The sequence below is a fragment of the Ranitomeya imitator genome, chromosome 2 (genome assembly GCF_032444005.1).
Source record: "Ranitomeya imitator isolate aRanImi1 chromosome 2, aRanImi1.pri, whole genome shotgun sequence".
NCBI lineage: Eukaryota > Metazoa > Chordata > Amphibia > Anura > Dendrobatidae > Ranitomeya > Ranitomeya imitator.
The window spans coordinates 29,096,036-29,119,739 of record NC_091283.1 but is presented as its reverse complement, the minus strand read 5'-3'; the positions used below and the strand labels follow the sequence as shown (position 1 = coordinate 29,119,739).

General features: G+C 44.3%; 1 protein-coding gene across 2 annotated transcripts in view; it reads right to left on the bottom strand.

Moving 5' to 3' along the window:
- LOC138661540 (class I histocompatibility antigen, F10 alpha chain-like) overlaps positions 1-23,704 on the bottom strand; it is a 203,616-nt gene that overhangs the window by 112,837 nt on the left and 67,075 nt on the right. For both annotated transcript variants that reach the window (XM_069746338.1, XM_069746339.1), the window contains exon 2: positions 6,477-6,737. In XM_069746338.1, coding sequence (XP_069602439.1) covers positions 6,477-6,737 — 261 coding nt within the window. The remainder of the gene's footprint in view (positions 1-6,476; positions 6,738-23,704) is intronic.

The window sequence follows — 23,704 nt, the reverse complement described above, 5'->3', positions numbered from 1 at the left end:
GTGTGTATACAGTGCGGTGTGTATATAGTGTGTATACAGTGCGGTGTGTATATAGTGTGTATACAGTGCGGTGTGTATATAGTGTGTATACAGTGCGGTGTGTGTATATAGTGTGTATACAGTGCGGTGTGTATATAGTGTGTACAGTGCGGTGTGTATATAGTGTGTATACAGTGCGGTGTGTATACAGTGCGGTGTATATAGTGTGTATACAGTGCGGTGTATATAGTGTGTATACAGTGCGGTGTGTATATAGTGTATACAGTGCGGTGTGTATATAGTGTATACAGTGCGGTGTGTATACAGTGCGGTGTGTATACAGTGCGGTGTGTATATAGTGTGTATACAGTGCGGTGTGTATATAGTGTGTATACAGTGCGGTGTGTATATAGTGTGTATACAGTGCGGTGTGTATATAGTGTGTATACAGTGCAGTGTGTATATAGTGTGTATACAGTGCGGTGTATATAGTGTGTATACAGTGCAGTGTGTATATAGTGTATATACAGTGCGGTGTGTATATAGTGTGTATACAGTGCAGTGTGTATATAGTGTATATACAGTGCGGTGTGTATACAGTGCGGTGTGTATATAGTGTGTATACAGTGCGGTGTGTATATAGTGTGTATACAGTGCGGTGTGTATATAGTGTGTATACAGTGCAGTGTGTATATAGTGTATATACAGTGCGGTGTGTATATAGTGTGTATACAGTGCGGTGTATATAGTGTGTATACAGTGCGGTGTGTATATAGTGTGTATATAGTGTGTATACAGTGCGGTGTGTATAATGTGTATACAGTGCGGTGTGTATATAGTGTGTATACAGTGCAGTGTGTATATAGTGTGTATACAGTGCGGTGTGTATATAGGGTGTATACAGTGCGGTGTGTATATAGTGTGTATACAGTGCGGTGTGTATAGTGTGTATACAGTGCGGTGTGTATATAGTGTGTATACAGTGCGGTGTGTATATAGTGTGTATACAGTGCGGTGTGTATAGTGTGTATACAGTGCGGTGTGTATATAGTGTGTATACAGTGCAGTGTGTATATAGTGTGTATACAGTGCGGTGTGTATATAGTGTGTATACAGTGCGGTGTGTATATAGTGTATACAGTGCGGGGTGTATATAGTGTGTATACAGTGCGGTGTGTATATAGTGTGTATACAGTGCGGGGTGTATATAGTGTATACAGTGCGGGGTGTATATAGTGTGTATACAGTGCGGTGTGTATATAGTGTGTATTGTATACAGTGCGGTGTATATAGTGTGTATTGTATACAGTGCGGTGTATATAGTGTGTATTGTATACAGTGCGGTGTGTATATAGTGTGTATACAGTGCAGTGTGTATATAGTGTGTATACAGTGCAGTGTGTATATAGTGTGTATACAGTGCAGTGTGTATATAGTGTGTATACAGTGCGGTGTGTATATAGTGTGTATACAGTGCGGTGTGTATATAGTGTATACAGTGCGGGGTGTATATAGTGTGTATACAGTGCGGTGTGTATATAGTGTGTATACAGTGCGGGGTGTATATAGTGTATACAGTGCGGGGTGTATATAGTGTATACAGTGCGGTGTGTATATAGTGTGTATTGTATACAGTGTGGTGTGTATATAGTGTGTATTGTATACAGTGCGGTGTATATAGTGTGTATTGTATACAGTGTGGTGTGTATATAGTGTGTATACAGTGCAGTGTGTATATAGTGTGTATACAGTGCAGTGTGTATATAGTGTGTATACAGTGCGGTGTGTATATAGTGTGTATACAGTGCGGTGTGTATATAGTGTGTATACAGTGCGGTGTGTATATAGTGTGTATACAGTGCGGTGTGTATAGTGTGTATACAGTGCGGTGTGTATATAGTGTGTATACAGTGCAGTGTGTATATAGTGTGTATACAGTGCGGTGTGTATATAGTGTGTATACAGTGCGGTGTGTATATAGTGTATACAGTGCGGGGTGTATATAGTGTGTATACAGTGCGGTGTGTATATAGTGTGTATACAGTGCGGGGTGTATATAGTGTATACAGTGCGGGGTGTATATAGTGTGTATACAGTGCGGTGTGTATATAGTGTGTATTGTATACAGTGCGGTGTGTATATAGTGTGTATTGTATACAGTGCGGTGTATATAGTGTGTATTGTATACAGTGCGGTGTGTATATAGTGTGTATACAGTGCAGTGTGTATATAGTGTGTATACAGTGCAGTGTGTATATAGTGTGTATACAGTGCAGTGTGTATATAGTGTGTATACAGTGCGGTGTGTATATAGTGTATACAGTGCGGGGTGTATATAGTGTGTATACAGTGCGGTGTGTATATAGTGTGTATACAGTGCGGGGTGTATATAGTGTATACAGTGCGGGGTGTATATAGTGTATACAGTGCGGTGTGTATATAGTGTGTATTGTATACAGTGCGGTGTGTATATAGTGTGTATTGTATACAGTGCGGTGTATATAGTGTGTATTGTATACAGTGTGGTGTGTATATAGTGTGTATACAGTGCAGTGTGTATATAGTGTGTATACAGTGCAGTGTGTATATAGTGTGTATACAGTGCGGTGTGTATATAGTGTGTATACAGTGCGGTGTGTATATAGTGTGTATACAGTGCGGTGTGTGTATATAGTGTGTATACAGTGCGGTGTGTATATAGTGTGTATACAGTGCGGTGTGTATATAGTGTGTATACAGTGCGGGGTGTATATAGTGTATACAGTGCGGTGTATATAGTGTGTATACAGTGCGGTGTGTATATAGTGTGTATTGTATACAGTGCGGTGTGTATATAGTGTGTATTGTATACAGTGCGGTGTATATAGTGTGTATTGTATACAGTGTGGTGTGTATATAGTGTGTATACAGTGCAGTGTGTATATAGTGTGTATACAGTGCAGTGTGTATATAGTGTGTATACAGTGCGGTGTGTATATAGTGTGTATACAGTGCGGTGTGTATATAGTGTGTATACAGTGCGGTGTGTGTATATAGTGTGTATACAGTGCGGTGTGTATATAGTGTGTATACAGTGCGGTGTGTATAGTGTGTATACAGTGCGGTGTGTATATAGTGTGTATACAGTGCGGTGTGTATATAGTGTGTATACAGTGCGGTGTGTATATAGTGTGTATACAGTGCGGTGTGTATATAGTGTATACAGTGCGGGGTGTATATAGTGTGTATACAGTGCGGTGTGTATATAGTGTGTATACAGTGCGGGGTGTATATAGTGTATACAGTGCGGGGTGTATATAGTGTGTATACAGTGCGGTGTGTATATAGTGTGTATTGTATACAGTGCGGTGTGTATATAGTGTGTATTGTATACAGTGCGGTGTATATAGTGTGTATTGTATACAGTGCGGTGTGTATAAAGTGTGTATACAGTGCAGTGTGTATATAGTGTGTATACAGTGCAGTGTGTATATAGTGTGTATACAGTGCGGTGTGTATATAGTGTATACAGTGCGGGGTGTGTATATAGTGTGTATACAGTGCGGTGTGTATATAGTGTGTATACAGTGCGGGGTGTATATAGTGTATACAGTGCGGGGTGTATATAGTGTATACAGTGCGGGGTGTATATAGTGTATACAGTGCGGTGTGTATATAGTGTGTATTGTATACAGTGCGGTGTGTATAAAGTGTGTATACAGTGCAGTGTGTATATAGTGTGTATACAGTGCAGTGTGTATATAGTGTGTATACAGTGCGGTGTGTATATAGTGTATACAGTGCGGGGTGTGTATATAGTGTGTATACAGTGCGGTGTGTATATAGTGTGTATACAGTGCGGGGTGTGTATATAGTGTGTATTGTATACAGTGCGGTGTATATAGTGTGTATTGTATACAGTGCGGTGTGTATAAAGTGTGTATACAGTGCAGTGTGTATATAGTGTGTATACAGTGCAGTGTGTATATAGTGTGTATACAGTGCGGTGTGTATATAGTGTATACAGTGCGGGGTGTGTATATAGTGTGTATACAGTGCGGTGTGTATATAGTGTGTATACAGTGCGGGGTGTGTATATAGTGTGTATACAGTGCGGTGTGTATATAGTGTGTATACAGTGCGGGGTGTATATAGTGTATACAGTGCGGTGTGTATATAGTGTGTATTGTATACAGTGCGGTGTATATAGTGTGTATTGTATACAGTGTGGTGTGTATATAGTGTGTATACAGTGCAGTGTGTATATAGTGTGTATACAGTGCAGTGTGTATATAGTGTGTATACAGTGCGGTGTGTATATAGTGTGTATACAGTGCGGTGTGTATATAGTGTGTATACAGTGCGGTGTGTATATAGTGTGTATACAGTGCGGTGTGTATATAGTGTGTATACAGTGCGGTGTGTATATAGTGTGTATACAGTGCGGTGTGTATATAGTGTGTATACAGTGCGGTGTGTATATAGTGTATATACAGTGCGGTGTGTATATAGTGTATACAGTGCGGGGTGTATATAGTGTGTATACAGTGCGGTGTGTATATATAGTGTGTATACAGTGCGGTGTGTATATAGTGTATATACAGTGCGGGGTGTATATAGTGTATACAGTGCGGGGTGTATATAGTGTGTATACAGTGCGGTGTGTATATAGTGTGTATTGTATACAGTGCGGTGTGTATATAGTGTGTATTGTATACAGTGCGGTGTATATAGTGTGTATTGTATACAGTGCGGTGTGTATATAGTGTGTATACAGTGCGGTGTGTATATAGTGTGTATACAGTGCGGTGTGTATATAGTGTGTATACAGTGCGGTGTGTATATAGTGTGTATACAGTGCGGTGTATATAGTGTGTATACAGTGCGGTGTGTATATAGTGTGTATATAGTGTGTATACAGTGCGGTGTGTATAGTGTGTATACAGTGCGGTGTGTATATAGTGTGTATACAGTGCAGTGTGTATATAGTGTGTATACAGTGCGGTGTGTATATAGTGTGTATACAGTGCGGTGTGTATATAGTGTGTATACAGTGCGGTGTGTATATAGTGTGTATACAGTGCAGTGTGTATATAGTGTGTATACAGTGCGGTGTGTATATAGTGTATATACAGTGCGGTGTGTATATAGTGTATATACAGTGCGGGGTGTATATAGTGTATATACAGTGCGGGGTGTATATAGTGTATACAGTGCGGTGTGTATATAGTGTATATACAGTGCGGGGTGTATATAGTGTATACAGTGCGGGGTGTATATAGTGTGTATACAGTGCGGTGTGTATATATAGTGTGTATACAGTGCGGTGTGTATATAGTGTATATACAGTGCGGGGTGTATATAGTGTATACAGTGCGGGGTGTATATAGTGTGTATACAGTGCGGTGTGTATATAGTGTGTATTGTATACAGTGCGGTGTGTATATAGTGTGTATTGTATACAGTGCGGTGTATATAGTGTGTATTGTATACAGTGCGGTGTGTATATAGTGTGTATACAGTGCAGTGTGTATATAGTGTGTATACAGTGCGGTGTGTATATAGTGTATATACAGTGCGGTGTGTATATAGTGTATATACAGTGCGGGGTGTATATAGTGTATATACAGTGCGGGGTGTATATAGTGTATACAGTGCGGTGTGTATATAGTGTATATACAGTGCGGGGTGTATATAGTGTATACAGTGCGGGGTGTATATAGTGTGTATACAGTGCGGTGTGTATATATAGTGTGTATACAGTGCGGTGTGTATATAGTGTATATACAGTGCGGGGTGTATATAGTGTATACAGTGCGGGGTGTATATAGTGTGTATACAGTGCGGTGTGTATATAGTGTGTATTGTATACAGTGCGGTGTGTATATAGTGTGTATTGTATACAGTGCGGTGTATATAGTGTGTATTGTATACAGTGCGGTGTGTATATAGTGTGTATACAGTGCGGTGTGTATATAGTGTGTATACAGTGCGGTGTGTATATAGTGTGTATACAGTGCGGTGTGTATATAGTGTGTATACAGTGCGGTGTGTATATAGTGTGTATACAGTGCGGTGTGTATATAGTGTGTATACAGTGCGGTGTATATAGTGTGTATACAGTGCGGTGTGTATATAGTGTGTATATAGTGTGTATACAGTGCGGTGTGTATAGTGTGTATACAGTGCGGTGTGTATATAGTGTGTATACAGTGCAGTGTGTATATAGTGTGTATACAGTGCGGTGTGTATATAGTGTGTATACAGTGCGGTGTGTATATAGTGTGTATACAGTGCGGTGTGTATATAGTGTGTATACAGTGCAGTGTGTATATAGTGTGTATACAGTGCGGTGTGTATATAGTGTATATACAGTGCGGGGTGTATATAGTGTATACAGTGCGGTGTGTATATAGTGTATATACAGTGCGGGGTGTATATAGTGTATACAGTGCGGGGTGTATATAGTGTGTATACAGTGCGGTGTGTATATTGTATACAGTATATTTGTCTCTCACCTGTGCTCTGGTTGAAGCGGCTCATCGCTGTCCTCACATTATGTCTGTACCAAGCCTCATATTGTTTTCCGTTCTGTGTCTCTCTCTCCCAGTATCCGTCCTCCACTTTCTTCATCCACTGGACTCTGGGTTCACATCTGCCGCTGTCTGAGTTATAATTCACAATCTCCCGATCATCCACATATCCAACGTATGAGTATTCAGGCAGCCCGGACCCCGGAGCAGAGACCCCCGTCTCATAATACCGCAGAGAATGAGGGTCTGTGGGAGAGAGAGAGAAAGCGTCACATATCATATATACAGGACGAGACACAGGTGTATACAGCACGGAGGGGACGGGTCACGTCATGTATATACAGCGCGGAGGAGACGGCTCACGTCATGTATATACAGCGCGGAGGTGACGGGTCACATCATGTATATACTGCGCGGAGGAGACGGGTCACGTCATGTATATACAGAGCGGAGGTGACGGGTCACATCATGTATATACTGCGCGGAGGAGACGGGTCACGTCATGTATATACAGAGCGGAGGTGACGAGTCACGTCATGTATATACAGAGCGGAGGTGACGGGTCACGTCATGTATATACAGTGCGGAGGAGACGGGTCACGTCATGTATATACAGAGCGGAAGTGACGGGTCACATCATGTATATACAGCGCGGAGGAGACGGCTCACGTCATGTATATACAGCGCGGAGGTGACGGGTCACATCATGTATATACTGCGCGGAGGAGACGGGTCACGTCATGTATATACAGAGCGGAGGTGACGGCTCACGTCATGTATATACAGAGCGGAGGAGACGGGTCACGTCATGTATATACAGAGCGGAGGTGACGAGTCACGTCATGTATATACAGAGCGGAGGTGACGGGTCACGTCATGTATATACAGTGCAGAGGAGACGGGTCACGTCATGTATATACAGAGCGGAGGTGACGGGTCACATCATGTATATACAGTGCGGAGGAGACGGGTCACGTCATGTATATACAGCGCGGAGGTGACGGGTCATGTCATGTATATACAGCGCGGAGGAGACGGGACACGTCATGTATATACAGCGGGGGGGGTACGGGTCACGTCATGTATATACAGCGCGGAGGTGATGGGACACGTCATGTATATACAGCGGGGAGGGGACGGGTCACGTCATGTATATACAGCGCGGAGGTGACGGGTCATGTCATGTATATACAGCGAGGAGGAGACGGGTCACGTCATGTATATACAGCGCGGGGGGTACGGGTCACGTCATGTATATAGAGCGCGGAGGTGATGGGACATGTCATGTATATACAGCGGGGAGGTGACAGGTCACGTCATGTATATACAGCGCGGAGGAGACGGGTCATGTCATGTATATACAGCGCGGAGGAGACGGGTCACGTCATGTATATACAGCGCGGGGGGTACAGGTCACGTCATGTATATACAGCGCGGAGGAGACGGGTCATGTCATGTATATACAGCGCGGAGGGGACGGGTCACGTCATGTATATACAGCGGGGAGGGGACGGGTCACGTCATGTATATACAGCGAGGAGGAGACGGGTCACGTCATGTATATACAGCGGGGAGGGGACGGGTCACGTCATGTATATACAGCGAGGAGGTGACGGGTCATGTCATGTATATACAGCGCGGGGGGTACGGGTCACGTCATGTATATACAGCCTGTGGTAAGGGTTAGTGATGGGTCGTACAATGAGCTGGGACCCCGGAGAGACTCTACATCTTCTGTCACTGGGCATTAACCCCTTAGTGACAGAGCCAATTTGGTACTTAATGACCGAGCCAATTTTTGCAATTCTGACCACTGTCACTTTATGAGGTTATAACTCTGGAACGCTTCAACGGATCCCGCTGATTCTGAGACTGTTTTTTCGTGACATATTGTACTTCATGTTAGTGGTAACATTTCTTCGATATTACTTGTGATTATTTATGAAAAAAACGGAAATATGGCGAAAATTTTTAAAATTTTGCAATTTTCAAATTTTGTATTTTTATGCCCTTAAATCAGAGAGATATGTCACGAAAAATAGTTAATAAATAACATTTTCCACATGTCTACTTTACATCAGCACAATTTTGGAAACAACATTTTTTTTCGTTAGGGAGTTATAAGGGTTAAAAGTTAACCAGCAATTTCTCATTTTTACAACACCATTTTTTTTAGGGACCACATCACATTTGAAGTCATTTTGAGGGGTCTATATGATAGAAAATAACCAAGTGTGACACCATTCTAAAAACTGCACCCCTCAAGGTTCTCAAAACCACATTCAAGAAGTTTATTAACCCTTTACGTGCTTCACAGGAACTGAAACAATGTGGAAGGAAAAAATGAACATTTAACTTTTTTTTGCAAACATCCTAATTCAGAACCATTTTTTTTATTTTCACATGTGTAAAAACAGAAATGTAACCATAAATTTTGTTATGCAATTTCTTCTGAATACGCCAATACCCCATATGTGGGGGTAAACCACTTTTTGGGCGCACCGCAGAGCTTGGAAGTGAAGGAGCGCCGTTTGACTTTTTCAATGCAGAATTGGCTGGAATTGAGATTGGACGCCATGTCACGTTTAGAGAGCCCCTGATGTACCTAAACAGTGGAAACCCCCCACAAGTGACACCATTTTGGAAACTAGACCCCTTACGGAACTTATCTAGATGTGTGGTGAGCACTTTGAACCCCCAAGTGCTTCACAGAAGTTTATAACGTAGAGCCGTGAAAATAAAAAAATCGCTTTTGTTTACACAAAAATGATCTTTTCGCCCACAAATTCTTGTTTACATAAGGGTAACAGGAGAAATTAGACCACAAAAGTTGTTGTGCAATTTCTCCTGAGTACGTCGATACCCAATATGTGGGGGTAAACCACTGTTTGGGCGCACGGCAGAGCTTGGAAGAGAAGGAGTGCTGTTTTACTTTTTCAATGTAGAATTGTCTGGAATTGAGATCGGACGCCATGTCGCGTTTGGAGAGCCCCTGATGTGCCTAAACAGTAGAAATCCCCCACAAGTGACCACATTTTGAAAACTAGACCCCCCATGGAACTTATCTAGATGTGTGGTGAGAACTTTGAATGCCCAAGTGCTTCACAGAAGTTTATAATGCAGAGTCGTGAAAATAAAAAATATTTTTGTTTTCCACAAAAAAGATTTTTTTAGCCCCCAAGTTTTTATTTTCACAAGGGTAACAAGAGAAATTGGACCCCAAAAGTTGTTGTCCAATTTGTCCTGAGTATGCTGGTACCCCATATGTGGGGGTAAACCACTGTTTTGGCGCACGGCAGAGCTCGGAAGGAAGAAGCGCCATTTTGGAATGCAGACTTTGATAGAATGGTCTGTGGGCGTTATGTTGCGATTGCAGAGCCCCTGATGTACCTAACCAGTAGAAACCCTCCACAAGTGACCCCATTTTGGAAACTAGACCCCCCAAGGAACTTATCTAGATGTGTGGTGAGAACTTTGAATGCCTAAGTGCTTCACAGAAGTTTAGAATGCAGAGTCGTGAAAATAAAGAAATATTTTTTTTCCACAAAAAAGATATTGTAGCCCCCAAGTTTTTATTTTCACAAGGGTAACAGGAGAAATTGGACTGCAATAGTTGTTGTCCAATTTATCCAGAGTACGCTGATGTGCCATATGTGGGGGTAAACCACTGTTTGGGTGCACGGCAGAGCTCGGAAGGGAAGGAGCGCCGTTTTGGAATGCAGACAGAATGGTCTGTGGGCGTTATGTTGCGTTTGCAAAGCCCCTGATGTACCTAAACAGTAGTAACCCCCGACAAGTGACCCCGTTTTGGAAACTAGACCCCCCAAGGAACTTATATAGATGTGTGGTGAGAACTTTGAATGCCCAAGAGCTTCACAGAAGTTTATAATGCAGTCATAAAAATAAAAAATATTTTTTTTCCACAAAAAAGATTTGTAGCCCCCAAGTTTTTATTTTCACAAGGGTAACAGGAGAAATTGGACCCCAGAAGTTGTTGTCCAATTTATCCCGAGTACGCTGATGCCCCATATGTGGGGGTAACCCACTGTTTGGGCGCACGGCAGAGCTCAGAAGGGAGGGAGCACCATTTGACTTTTTGAGCGCAAAATTGGCTGTCGTGTTTGGAGACCCCCTGATGTACCTAAACAGTGGAAACCCCCCAATTCTAGCTCCAACCCTAACCCCAACACACCCCTAACCCTAATCCCAACCTGATCCATAATCCTAGTCACTAACCCTAACGATAATTACAACCCTTACCCCAAAACAACCCTAATGTCAACCCTAACCATAACCCTAATCAAAACCCTAAATCCAACACACCCCTAATCATCTCAACCCTAACCTCAAACCTAACCCTAATCCCAATACTCCCCTAATCACAACCCTAACCTTAACCCTAATCCCAAACCTAACCCTAAAGCCAACCCTAACCCTAATACCAACCCTAATCCAAACCCTAACCCTAATCCCAACTCTAACCCTAACTTTAGCCCCAACCCTAACCCTAAGGCTACTTTCACACTTGCATTGTTTGGCATCCGTTGCAATCCGTCGTTTTGGACAAGAAACGGATCCTGCAAATGTGCCCGCAGGATGCGTTTTTTGCCCATAGACTTGTATTGCCGACGGATCGTGACTGATGGCCACACGTCGCGTCCGTCGTGCACTGGATCAGTTGTGTTTTGGCGGACCGGCGGCACAAAAAACGTTCAATGTAACGTTTTTTTGTACGTTGAAAAACTACATCCGCTGCCCATGTTGTGCACAATTTTCACAACGTGCGTCGGTATGTCGGGCCGACGCATTGCGACGGCCCCGTACCGACGTAAGTGGTGAAAGAAGCCTAACCCTAAATTTAGCCCTAGCCCTAACCCTAGCCTTAGCCCTAACCCTAGCCCTAACCCTAGCCCTAACCCTAATTTTAGCCCCAACCGCCCTTCTCCTGCCGGCAGGCAGATGGAGACATATGGCGGGCGCACTGCGCATGCGCCCGCCATTTTCTTTTCGCCGGCGGCCAGGAGGAGCAGCAGGAGGACCCAGGGACACAGGTAAGTATAATAGGATCCCCGAATTCCCCTATTTCTCTGTCCTCTGATGTGCGATCACATCAGAGGACAGAGAATGACACTTTACTTTTTTTTTTTTTTGCGGTCGCCGGTAAACAGTTAATTACCGGCGATCGCAAAACAGGGGTCGGTAAAACCGACCCCGATCATGTTCTTTGGGGTCTTGGCTATCCCCGGCAGCCGAGACCCCAAAGATTCTCCTGGGGCCGGCCGGCGGGCGCCATTTTGAAGATGGCGGCGCCCACCAGGAGCCACGAGGAGCACCGGGGGAGACAGGTAAGTATTGGGGGGCTACCTGGGACCCCATTTCTCTGTCCTCCGATGTGCGATCACATTGGAGGACAGAGAAATTAAAAAGAAATCGCTTTTTTTTTTTTTTTTTTTGCGATCGCCGGTAAACGGTTAATTACCGGCGATCGCAAAAGTGGTTTCGGTTAAAACCCCCCCGAATCATGTTCTCTGGGGTCTCGGCTACCCCCGGCAGCTGAGACCCCGGCGAAAATCCGACCCTGGGGGGCGCTATTTACTTTTTCCACAGCGCCATTAATTAACGGCGCTGTGGTTTAAGTACCCTTAGCGGCCACCGTTAAAAGGCGTATCGGTCGCTAAGGGGTTAAATCACCGAGTTCGGAGGCAGAAACCCCGCCCACCCAGAGATGTAATTGGCTGGCTGCATGTAGGCGGGGTGTCAGTCAAGGGTAGGCGGGGTTTCGGTAGCGATAACTTCATACTAAATATGTGGTCACCGGGAGCACAGATCTACAACAGGGATCCACTTAGGATCCATTACAGCCGGACTCCTGCTCTATAAATCACACTAATTCATTATTGTCTAGATCACGTTTAGCTCCACCCCCTCAGCAGCGCGGGTCACCATTGGTGCGGGAGCAGCGGGAAGGTGATGAGTGGCTCAGTGGTCGGGAGTGATGGCGGTCCGGATCTTGGTGACCCCGCCTCACCAGTGACCCCGAGCAGCAGGATCCGGCTCACACGGCGGATGGAGATTGTCAGCAGCGGATCGTCAGCAGCGGCTCCTCTCCCGTCTGTCCCCTCAGGCTGATGGCGGCTTTATATCTCATCTCCTGAGTGTTTCTGACCAGTTCTCTCCCTCCCCGTGTAGTGTGAGGTCCCCGGAGGGATCCACAGGATTTGAGCCTGACCGCGATCTACAGCTGATTCTCCGCTCCCCGCACTTTGTGTTGTATGAACCACGATCACACGTCCAGTAATCATCCGTTACAGCAGATCCCACAGATACAACTGTTTTTTTTACAATTTTTATTTTAGCTTCCAAAATTTTTTTGAAACAAAAACAACATGAACAATTAACCCTTTAACGACTGCCGATACGCCTTTTAACGGTGGTGGTTCAGGGGCCTTATTCCTCAGCGCCTCTGTGTAATGGCTGTATATGACACCTGACACCCTGCGGTATGTGACCGGCTGTATTTGTGACCGATGGGGGTAGATTAAACTCTTAAACACCGCTGTCGATTGTGAAAGCGGTATTTAACCCCTTCATGACCCAGCCTATTTTGACCTTAAAGGGAACCTGTCACCCCGTTTTTTCAGTAGGAGATAAAAATACCGTTAAATAGGGCCTGAGCTGTGCATTACAATAGGGTATTTTTTGTCCCCCGATTCCCTACCTATGCTGCCGAAATACCTTACAAAAGTGGCCTTTTTCGCCTGTCAATCAGGCTGGTCAGGTCGGATGGGCGTGTTCACAGCGCTGTTTCTTCCCCCACATCTTGCGTTGGTGGCGTAGTGCTTCTCTCATGCGCAAGTGCCGAATGCACTGCGCAGCTGTACAAAAAGAGCGCGCTCGCCGCTATTCAGCGGTTTCTCGGTGGGCGCGGCCATCTTCCTGAGGCAGCGCGTGCGCAGATGGAGTCTCCTGCTTCCCGGGGCTTCAGGAAAATCGCCGCCGCGATGTCCATCTGCGCACGCGTGGCACCCCGCGGCCATTTTCCTGAAGCCCCGGGAAGCAGGAGACTCCATCTGCGCACGCGCGGCCTCAGGAAGATGGCCGCGCCCACCGAGAAACCGCTGAATAGCGGCGAGCGCGCTCTTTTTGTACAGCTGCGCAGTGCATTCGGCACTTGCGCATGCGAGAAGCACTACGCCACCAACGCAAGATGTGGGGGAAGAAACAGCGCTGTGAACACGCCCATCCGACCTGACCAGCCTGACTGACAGGTGAAAAAGGCCACTTTTGTAAGGTATTTCGGCAGCATAGGTAGGGAATCGGGGGACAAAAAATACCCTATTGTAATGCACAGCTCAGGCCCTATTTAACGGTATTTTTATCTCCTACTGAAAAAACGGGGTGACAGGTTCCCTTTAATGACCTGGCCATTTTTTACAATTCTGACCAGTGTCCCTTTATGAGGTAATAACTCAGGAACGCTTCAACGAATCCTAGCGGTTCTGAGAATGTTTTTTCGTGACATATTGGGCTTCATGTTAGTGGTAAATTTAGGTCTATAATTTTTGCGTTTATTTGTGAAAAAAATGGAAATTTAGCGAAAATTTTGAACATTTCGCAAGTTTCAAATTTTGAATTTTTATTCTGTTAAACGAGAGAGTTATGTGACACAAAATAGTTAATAAATAACATTTCCCACATGTCTACTTTACATCAGCACAATTTGGGAAACAACATTTTTTTTTGCTAGGAAGTTATAAGGGTTAAAATTTGACCAGCGATTTCTCATTTTTACAACAAAATTTACAAAACCATTTTTTTAGGGACCACCTCACATTTGAAGTCAGTTTGAGGGGTCTATATGGCTGAAAATACCCAAAAGTGACACCATTCTAAAAACTGCACCCCTCAAGGTACTCAAAACCACATTCAAAAAGTTTATTAACCCTTCAGGTGCTTCACAGCAGCAGAAGCAACATGGAAGGAAAAAATGAACATTTAACTTTTTAGTCACAAAAATGATGTTTTAGCAACAATTTTTTTTATTTTCTCAAGGGTAAAAGGAGAAACTGGACCACGAAAGTTGTTGTACAATTTGTCCTGAGTACACTGATACCTCATATGTGGGGGTAAACCACTGTTTGGGCGCACGTCGGGGCTCGGAAGTGAGGGAGCACCATTTGACTTTTTGAATGCAAGATTGACTGGAATCAATGGTGGCGCCATGTTGCATTTGGAGATCCCTGATGTGCCGTAACAATGGAAACCCCTCAATTCTACCTCCAACACTAACCCCAACACACCCCTAACCCTAATCCCAACTCTAGCCATAACCCTAATCACAACCCTAACCCTAACCACAGCCTAATCTTAACCCTATTTCCAACCCTAGCCCTAATTCCAACCCTAACCCTAAGGCTATGTGCCCACGGTGCGGATTCGTGTGAGATTTTTCCGCACCATTTTTGAAAAATCCGAGGGGGAAAAAAAGGCACTGCGTTTTACCTGCGGATTTACCGCGGATTTCCAGTGTTCTTTGTGTGGATTTCACCTGTGGATTCCTATTGAGAAACAGGTGTAAAACACTGCGGAATCCGCACAAAGAATTTACATGCTGCGGAAAAATACAACACAGCGTTTCCGCGCGGTATTTTCCGCACCATGGGCACAGCGGATTTGGTTTTCCATAGGTTTACATGGTACTGTAAACCTGATGGAAAACTGCTACAAATCCGCAGCGGCCAATCCGCTGCGGATCCGCAGCCAAATCCGCTGCGGATCCGCAGCCAAATACGCACCGTGTGCACATAGCCTAATTTTAACCCTAACCCTAGTTCTAACCCTAACCCTAAGGTCAGGTTCACACTGCGCTAGCAGCAGCCCGTTAAGCACATACGCTAACGGGCTGCTGCTAGTGCAAGTGCCGACGTTTGCATCGTGCTAGCGCAGATAGAGCATCTGCTAGCTCTATCTGCGCTGGCAGTGACAGACCCGGAAACGCTGCAGCCCACGTGTCGGGTCCGTCACTCAATGACGGCACATCCCTAGCGCACGCCCATTGTGGGCGTGCGCTAGCGATGCGTCCGACATTGCTGTCAATGGCGGCCGTAACGGACTACGTTACACCGTGTTTATGCCGTGGTGTAACGTAGTCCGTCTAACGGACTGCCTAGACGCAGTGTGAACCAACCCTAACCCTAGTGGGGCAAAAACAAAATATATATATTTTCTTTATTTTATTATTGTCCCTACCTATGGGGGTGATAAAAGGGGGGTTTATTTATTATTTTTTTTACCTATCACAGTGATCAAAATGTACCTGTAACGAATCTGCCGGTCGGCCGTTCGGCGGGCGCAATGCGCATGCGTCCGCCATTTTGGAAGATGGCGGTGCCCATCGAACAGACGGACGGACACCGGGAGGGACACAGGAGGTCGGTAAGTATGAGGGGCGGGGGGCGGGCAGCGGGGGGGGGGGAGGTCGGACTGCGGGGGGAGCGGACAGGAGGACACTAGATGACAGGACTGAGGACGGAGGGGAGGCGATCGGTGGTGGTGGGGGGGGGTCAGATCACGATCTCCAGCCATGGCTGATGCTACTGAAGCATCGGCCATGGCTAGATTGTAATATTTCACCAATTTTCATTGGTGAAATATTACCATCGCTCTGATTGAAAGTGAAACGTCACTTTCAACAGCCAATCAGAGCGATCGTAGCCACGGGTGGGGGGGGTTGTTGGGGGCAAAGCCACCCCCTGGGCTCTAGTACAACTCCCTCTTTCCCTGCAGGTTGGGTGAAATGACAGTTAACCCTTTCACCCGGCCTGCAGGAGCGCAATCCGACCATGACGCATATGCTGCATCACAGGTCGGATTGGCACAGGTTTTCATGATGCATACGCTGCGTCAAAGGTCGGGAAGGGGTTAAGTTGTTACATGGGGGTTACAAGACCACCTTAGACCTATCGGACCCTGGCAATGAGATTCGCAGCTCTCGATGGTTACCATGGTACCCTCAGGTTATGTGATGACCCTAGGGTACGGTGGCCTGTGAGAGCCAACAATAAGCACCGTGAGTACTGCAGTGTATGAGACCAGTGATCACATTTGATATGTCCCACAGTGGGACCAAGTAAAAATAATAAAGCACATACGAATCACTAAAATAAGTTTCACCGCTCAAAACGCAGTGTTTGTCATAAAACAAAAAAATTACACATAATTGGTATCTCTGCATCTGTAACGACCCGCTCTATAAAACCAGCACATTATTTATTCAGTTTGGCAATCTCTGTAAAAACGATAAAAAAAACACCAAAAATGTCAATGTTCCATCATAGAGACTCACAAAAAAGTGAATGAAAAGCGATCAATAGGTCATATGTAAAAAAAATAAATAAAAATGGTATAAAATTAAAACGCCAAACCGTCCTGCAAAAAACAAAGCCCCAATATGGCTCATGTGTCAAAAAAATAAAAAAAAAAGTTACAGCTCTCAGAATATCACAAAGTAAATACAATTTAGCTACAATATTGCTTTCAGTCTGTAAAAAGAGCAAAGCATAAAAAACAATATAAATCCGGTATAGCTGTAATCGTACCGAACAAATCAGTCTTATCACTTTCCACATGGTGAACGGCGCAAAAAAATAAATAACTAAATTGCTGGGTTTTGTTCGTTCTGTGTCTGAAAAATCTGAATAAATAGTATTATGTACCTCAAAATGGTATAAAAAAAACTGCAACTTGTTTCACAAAAAAATAAGCCCTCATACAGCTCTGTTCACAAAAAAAATTAAAAAGTTCCAACTTTGAGAATATGGCGACAAAAAAACCCACTTTTTATAATAAAGCATTTTTACTGTGTGATAGCAGCAAAACATAAAAAATCTATATAAGGGTATGTGCACACGTATTTGTGTGCTCTGCGGATTTTTCTGCAGATTTGTGAAATCCGCAGGTAAAACGCACTGGGGATTTACCGCGGATTTTCACCTGCGGATTCCTATTGAGGAGCAGGTCTAAACCGCTGCGGAATCTGCACAAAGAAGTGACATGCTGCGGAATGTAAACCTCTGCGTTTCCGTGCAGTTTTTTCTGCAGCATGGCCACAGCTCTTTCTGATATCCATAGATTTACATGGTACTGTAAATCCATGGAAAACTGCTGCGGACCCGCAGCTGCAGATCCACTGCGGATCCGCAGCAAAATCCGCACCGTGTGCACATAGCCTAAATGTGGCATCACTAATCGCACCGACCCAAATAATAATTCCACCTCATCACTTATACTGCACAGTGAACCGCGCAATAAGAACTATACTTGTACTGTATCTATTTGTTCATTCTACCTCGGCTCGGCTCATATTTATCCTGTGCTCTCCACTGAGCGCTTACGTCAGGGTTTCCGTGGAAATTCCCCAAAACCCCCGATGGAACCACTCACTTATGAGGCAGATGGAGTCCCTTTGAACTAGTCTGTGTTTTGGCAGTGTACCATCATTTTAGGCTACTTTTTAGCACACAAATGTGGGCGACCACAGATCTGTGCCCGCCTAAAATGATTGAGACCACCGGAGGAAACTCTAAATGGAGCACAAAGTGTCTCCATCTGTCTCATGGTAGATAGTTCCATTGGGAGTTTAATCTAAATTGAATTTTTGTGGGATTTACATGAAAAGCCCACTTAAGTGCTCAGCGTAGAAGAGAAGAATGCTATCCCAGCCTTACTCTGGAAGCGGCCGAATAATATTATGTACCCCAAAATGTTACCAATCAAACCCCTAATTTATCCTGCACAAAACCAGCCCCCACTCAGGTCCATCATCTGTCACTGGAACTATAGGGAGTCCATTGTTACTGGTAGAAGAAAGACTCTGGAAAAGCGACATGGCTCCCGCCCCCAAGTAAAACCCAGTGAATTCTGAGCCCCCAAATCCAAATGTCCCCCCCCGAGCCCCACTGTGCCTACACCACAGTAAGAGGCCACATGTTTGGCATTATTGTAATGGAGAGAAGGCACTTAATTATGGGTGCGTATCTCCAGACGCACCAGCTGGGCACAATGTATGGGGGCGCTACAATATATGGGGGCTGTACACTGTATGGGGGCACAATGTATGTGTGCTAGACTGACAGATTTGTAATTCTCCAGAATAAAGCCTGGCGTGGATGTTACAAAATAGTAATTTAGCCGTAGATGAATTCATTTAGAGGTGCAGTTTCTACAATGGGGTCACTCACTTTTGGTGGTTTTCTGCTATTCTAGTATCTTTGGGGCTCCGGCAAATGTCGCCCGTCAACTGTTCTAGCAAAATCTGTGCTCCAAAAGCCAAATAGCGCTCCTTCCTTCTCAGCCATGACATGTGGCCTAACAGGAATTTCTGATGACATAAGTGGAAGCACCACCTTCTGGAGAAATTGTGCACAAAATTGTGGGGTCTAGTTTCACCTATTAACCCTTGTGTATCTGACAAATTTGTAGCAAATACAACAAAAATTACATTTTTGGCATCAAAATCTCATATCTCCACGTCTCAATTTTATAAAATTCTGTGTTGCACTTATAGATTCAAATCACTCACTCTGCCCCTACATGAATTCCTTGAGGGGTCTAGTTTCCAAAATGGGTTCACTTGTGGGGGGGGGGGGTCTGCTGTTTACACATGTCAGGGGTTCTTCAAATGAGACATAGTATTTACATTCTATCCCCAGCAAATAGCGCTTTTCCCTTTCCTAGCCCTCCCATGTGCCCAAGCAGAAGTTTTTGACCACATATTGGGTATGGTCGCATTCAGGACAAATTGCACAACAAATTATGGGGTCCGTTTTCTCCTATTATCCGTTGTGAAAATTACAAATTTGGGGTTAACATAACATTTGTGAAAAAAATTTAAATTTTCAATATGACGACCCAATGTTATCAAATTCTGTGTCATACCTGTGGGTTCAAAATGCTCACTACCCCCCCGGATAAATTCCTTGAGGTGTGTAGTTTCCAAAATGGGGTCGCTTGTGTTTTTTTTTTCACTGTTTAGGCACATCAGGGGCTCTCCAAACACCACACAATGCCCGCAGACCATTCCATCAAAGTCTGCGTTCCAAAGTGTCGCTCCTTCCTTTCAGAGTCCTGCGGTGCGCTGAAACAGTGGTTTTCCTCCACATATGTGGTAACGGTGTACAAAGGAGAAATTGCACAACAAATTTTGGGGTCCATTTTCTCCTGTTGTCGTTGTGAAAATAAAAATATTGGGACTAAAAGTACATTTTTCGTGGGTAAAATGTGATTTTTTATCTTAACAGATCTGCGTTATAAACTTCTGTGAAGCACCCGAGGGTTCAAGGTGCTCATGACACATCTAGACAAGTTCCTTGAGGGGTCTAGTTTCCACTTCTGGGGGGTTTCTGCTGTTTAGTCACATCAAGGGCTCTCCAGACTCGAAATGGCGTCCGCTCTGGTTTCCAGCCGATCTATGTTCAAAAATTCAAATGGAGCTCCTTCCCTTCCGAGCCGTGCAGTGTGCCCAAATAGTAGTATTCCCCCACAAATGGGGTAGCAGTGTACTCAGTAGAAAACGTACAACAAATTTTAGGGTCTATATTCTCCTGTTACCGTTGTGAAAATAACAAATTTTGAGCAAAAGTAAAATTTTTGTGAAAAAAAAAAGTTTAATTTTTTCCTTCCACACTGCTTTAGCTCCTGTGAAACACTTGAAGGGTTAATAAACTTCTTGAATGTGGTTTTGAGGACTTTGAGGGGAGCAGTTTTTTTTAGAATGGTGTCACTTTTGGGTATTTTCTGTCGTATTGGCTCTTCAAAGTCACTTCAAATGCCAGGTGGTCCCTAAAAAAATGGTTTTGTAACTTTTGTTGGAAAAATTAGAAATCGCTGGTCAACTTTTAACCCTTGTAACTTCCAAACCGAAAAAAAAAAAAAAAAAAAAATATATATATATATATATATATATATATATATATATATATATACATATATATATATATACATATATATACATATATATATATATATATATATATATATATATATATGTGTGTATGTTTAAAAAATGATACAGATGTAAAGTAGACATGTGGGAAATGTTATTTATTAACTATTTTGTGTGACGTAAAATTTAAAAGTTTGAAAATTGTGAAATCATATAAAAGAAATTTTTACCACTATCATGAAGTACAATATGTAATGAAAAAAAAAAAAAGAATTTGAGAATCAGTGGGATCCATTGAACCGTTCCAGAGTTATGACCTCATAAAGTGACTGTGGTCAGATTTTAAAAATTTGGCCTGGTCATTAAGGGGTTAAGGTAACAGAAAATCATGAACGATCAACTCGAAGCATTAAAGAGACAATCCAAAAAGTGGCTCCAATCATAATGAATAAACCCACAGACAGGTTAGAGCATCTCCATGCTGCAGCGATACATTGCCGGGCTGAGGTAAGTATACCGGCCATCTTCTATCTATAGGAATGTCATCAGTCCCTATGTTTAGAACTGCGGGGGCTGGATCAGCGTGAAAATGTACCTTTGTGACTGAAGATATTAGTCCAAAAACCCTTTACGTTCGCACAATACCACCAGGCGTGTGCAACTGAACCTATGGAGCCATGTCCTTCCCAACAAAGGGGCGAGTAATTAACGACACAATGTGCTCATTTAGCCGGAGTAAGGCTACGTTCACACTAGCGTTGCGCCGCCCTGCGTCGGCGACGCATGAAAAAACGCGCGCAAACGCACGCAAAAACGCGCGCGTTTTGCGACGCGTGCGTCGTTTTTGACGAAAATCGGATGCACAGAAAATGCAACTTGTTCCGCTAGCGTCGGAAACGACACACGTGTCGAAAAACGCCACCCAAAAAACGCACGCGTCCCCTATGTTAAACATAGGGGCGCGTCGCCGACGCAACGCTAATGTGAACGTAGCCTAAGATGCCTCCTCATATGGATAGTAACTGTTCTAGGTGATTTATACAAATGGACGACTTTAGTATCCAATTAGAGGCATTTTGCCACTGAGACACAGATGGAGAAATATCTAAATTTTCTAAAGGGGGGGGAAGACAGTGAGTGATACCTTCTTAGATAGGTGAAGTGAAGTAAGAAAATGTTTCATTTGAAGGTACTGGTAAAAGCTATTACAATTTAGTGAACACATTTTAACTAGAGAATCAAACAGTATAAAAATCTGTTTCTGATATAAATTAGCTTGGGAAGTGGTCTCAACACTCAATTATTAAGGTTCCAAGGCTCTGATAGAAATTTTGGAGTAACAGCAACATTCTCCTTCAACTCCTCCAGTAAAACAGGGTGCCGACATGGATGGGACCAGGGCCGGCTCCAGGTTTTTGAGGGCCCCGGGCGAAAGAGTCTCAGTGCCCCCCCCCCCCTTTAACACATACCACGATTCATGATGCCCAGATACAGCAGAGAAATATAGGTATAGTCCAATGCCATAATTCACTTCTTACATGAGTGATAGCTATTGTAAATTCTGCAGTGTATATATACAGGACAGGAGGAGTGGTACTGTGCAGTGTATATATACAGGGGAGAGGTACTAGGCGGTGTATATACTTCAACAGCCGCCCAGCCCAGGCCCCCAGCACCTGTCCTGTATATATATATTATGTGCTGGGGGCCTGGGCTGGGCGGCTGCTGTAGTATATATATATATATATATATATATATATATATATATATGTCAGCTGCAGCCGCCCAGCCCATGGCCGCCCCCCCAGGTCACCCAGACTGGTAGAAAGGGTTAAAGCGGCCAGATGGATGTATGACTGCGTGAGTGGGCCCCCCTGTCTTGTCAGGGCCCTGGCACTTGCCCGGGTGCGCCGGGTGCTGACGCCGACCCTGGATGGGACTCCTGGGTCAAACTGTTTTACATAGTAACATAGTTATTAAGGTTGAAGGAAGACTTTAAGTCCATCTAGTTCAACCCATAGCCTAACCTAACATGCCCTAACATGTTGATCCAGAGGAAGGCAAAAAAAAACCATGTTGCAAATAGTAAGCTCCACATTGCGGAAAAAAATTCCTTCCCGACTCCACATACGGCAATCAGACTAGTTCCCTGGATCAATGCCCTATCAAGGAATCTAGTATATATACCCTGTAACATTATACTTTTCCAGAAAGGCATCCAGTCCCCTCTTAGATTTAAGTAATGAATCACTCATTACAACATCACACGGCAGAGAGTTCCATAGTCTCACTGCTCTTACAGTAAAGAATCCACTGTGACGGGGTGTACAGCAGAGCAAGAAGGGACAACAGGCCGAGGGATGATTCAACAGATTTATTATCAAGAACGCTGGAACAACACATGCAGGTAGATCTACAGAGTCCACAATTAGCCCAATGGAACAGATTCGGGGGCACCTCCCGATAATCCTGGTGCCAGCTAACAAAGCAATAGTCCACACGAGTCCAAGGGATCCCAAAACAATCCCACGAACAACGAGATATGTCCTCAGCTCAAGTCTCGCCCCGTTCGCTTCCGCAGTCACAGATGGTCATGGGGTCTTGCCTCAGCTAAGAATCCCCACTCCTTCTCCTTCAAGGATCAACTCACATCTGATCTCAAAATAAGAATGGATTGTCTGAGCTCCTGGGATCCGCCCATGAAGGGGGGTAGGGGTCACACCTTCTATTCAATGACTGGGTCCACCAGAAGATTCTAGACTGGTGGGCTCCACTTAGGGTACTGTCACACTATACGATTTACCTACGATCACGACCAGCGATATGACCTGGCTGAGATCGTAGGTAAATCGTAGTGTGGTCGCTGGGGAGCTGTCACACAGACAGCTCTCCAGCGACCAACGATGCCGAGGTCCCTGGGTAACCAGGGTAAACATCGGGTAACTAAGCGCAGGACCGCACTAAGTAACCCGATGTTTACCCTGGTTACAAGCGTAAAACTTAAAAAAAAAAAAAAACAGCACATACTTACATTCTGGTGTCCGTCAGGTCCCTTGCCGTCTGCTTCCCGCACTCACTGACTGCCGGCCGTAAAGTGAAAGTGAAAGCACAGCCGCTGTGCTCTGCTTTCACTTTACGGCCGGCAGTCACAGTGCGGGAAGCAGACAGCAAGGGACCTGACGGACACCAGAATGTAAGTATGTGCTGTTTGTTTTTTTTTAGTTTTACGCTTGTAACCAGGGTAAACATCGGGTTACTAAGCGCGGCCCTG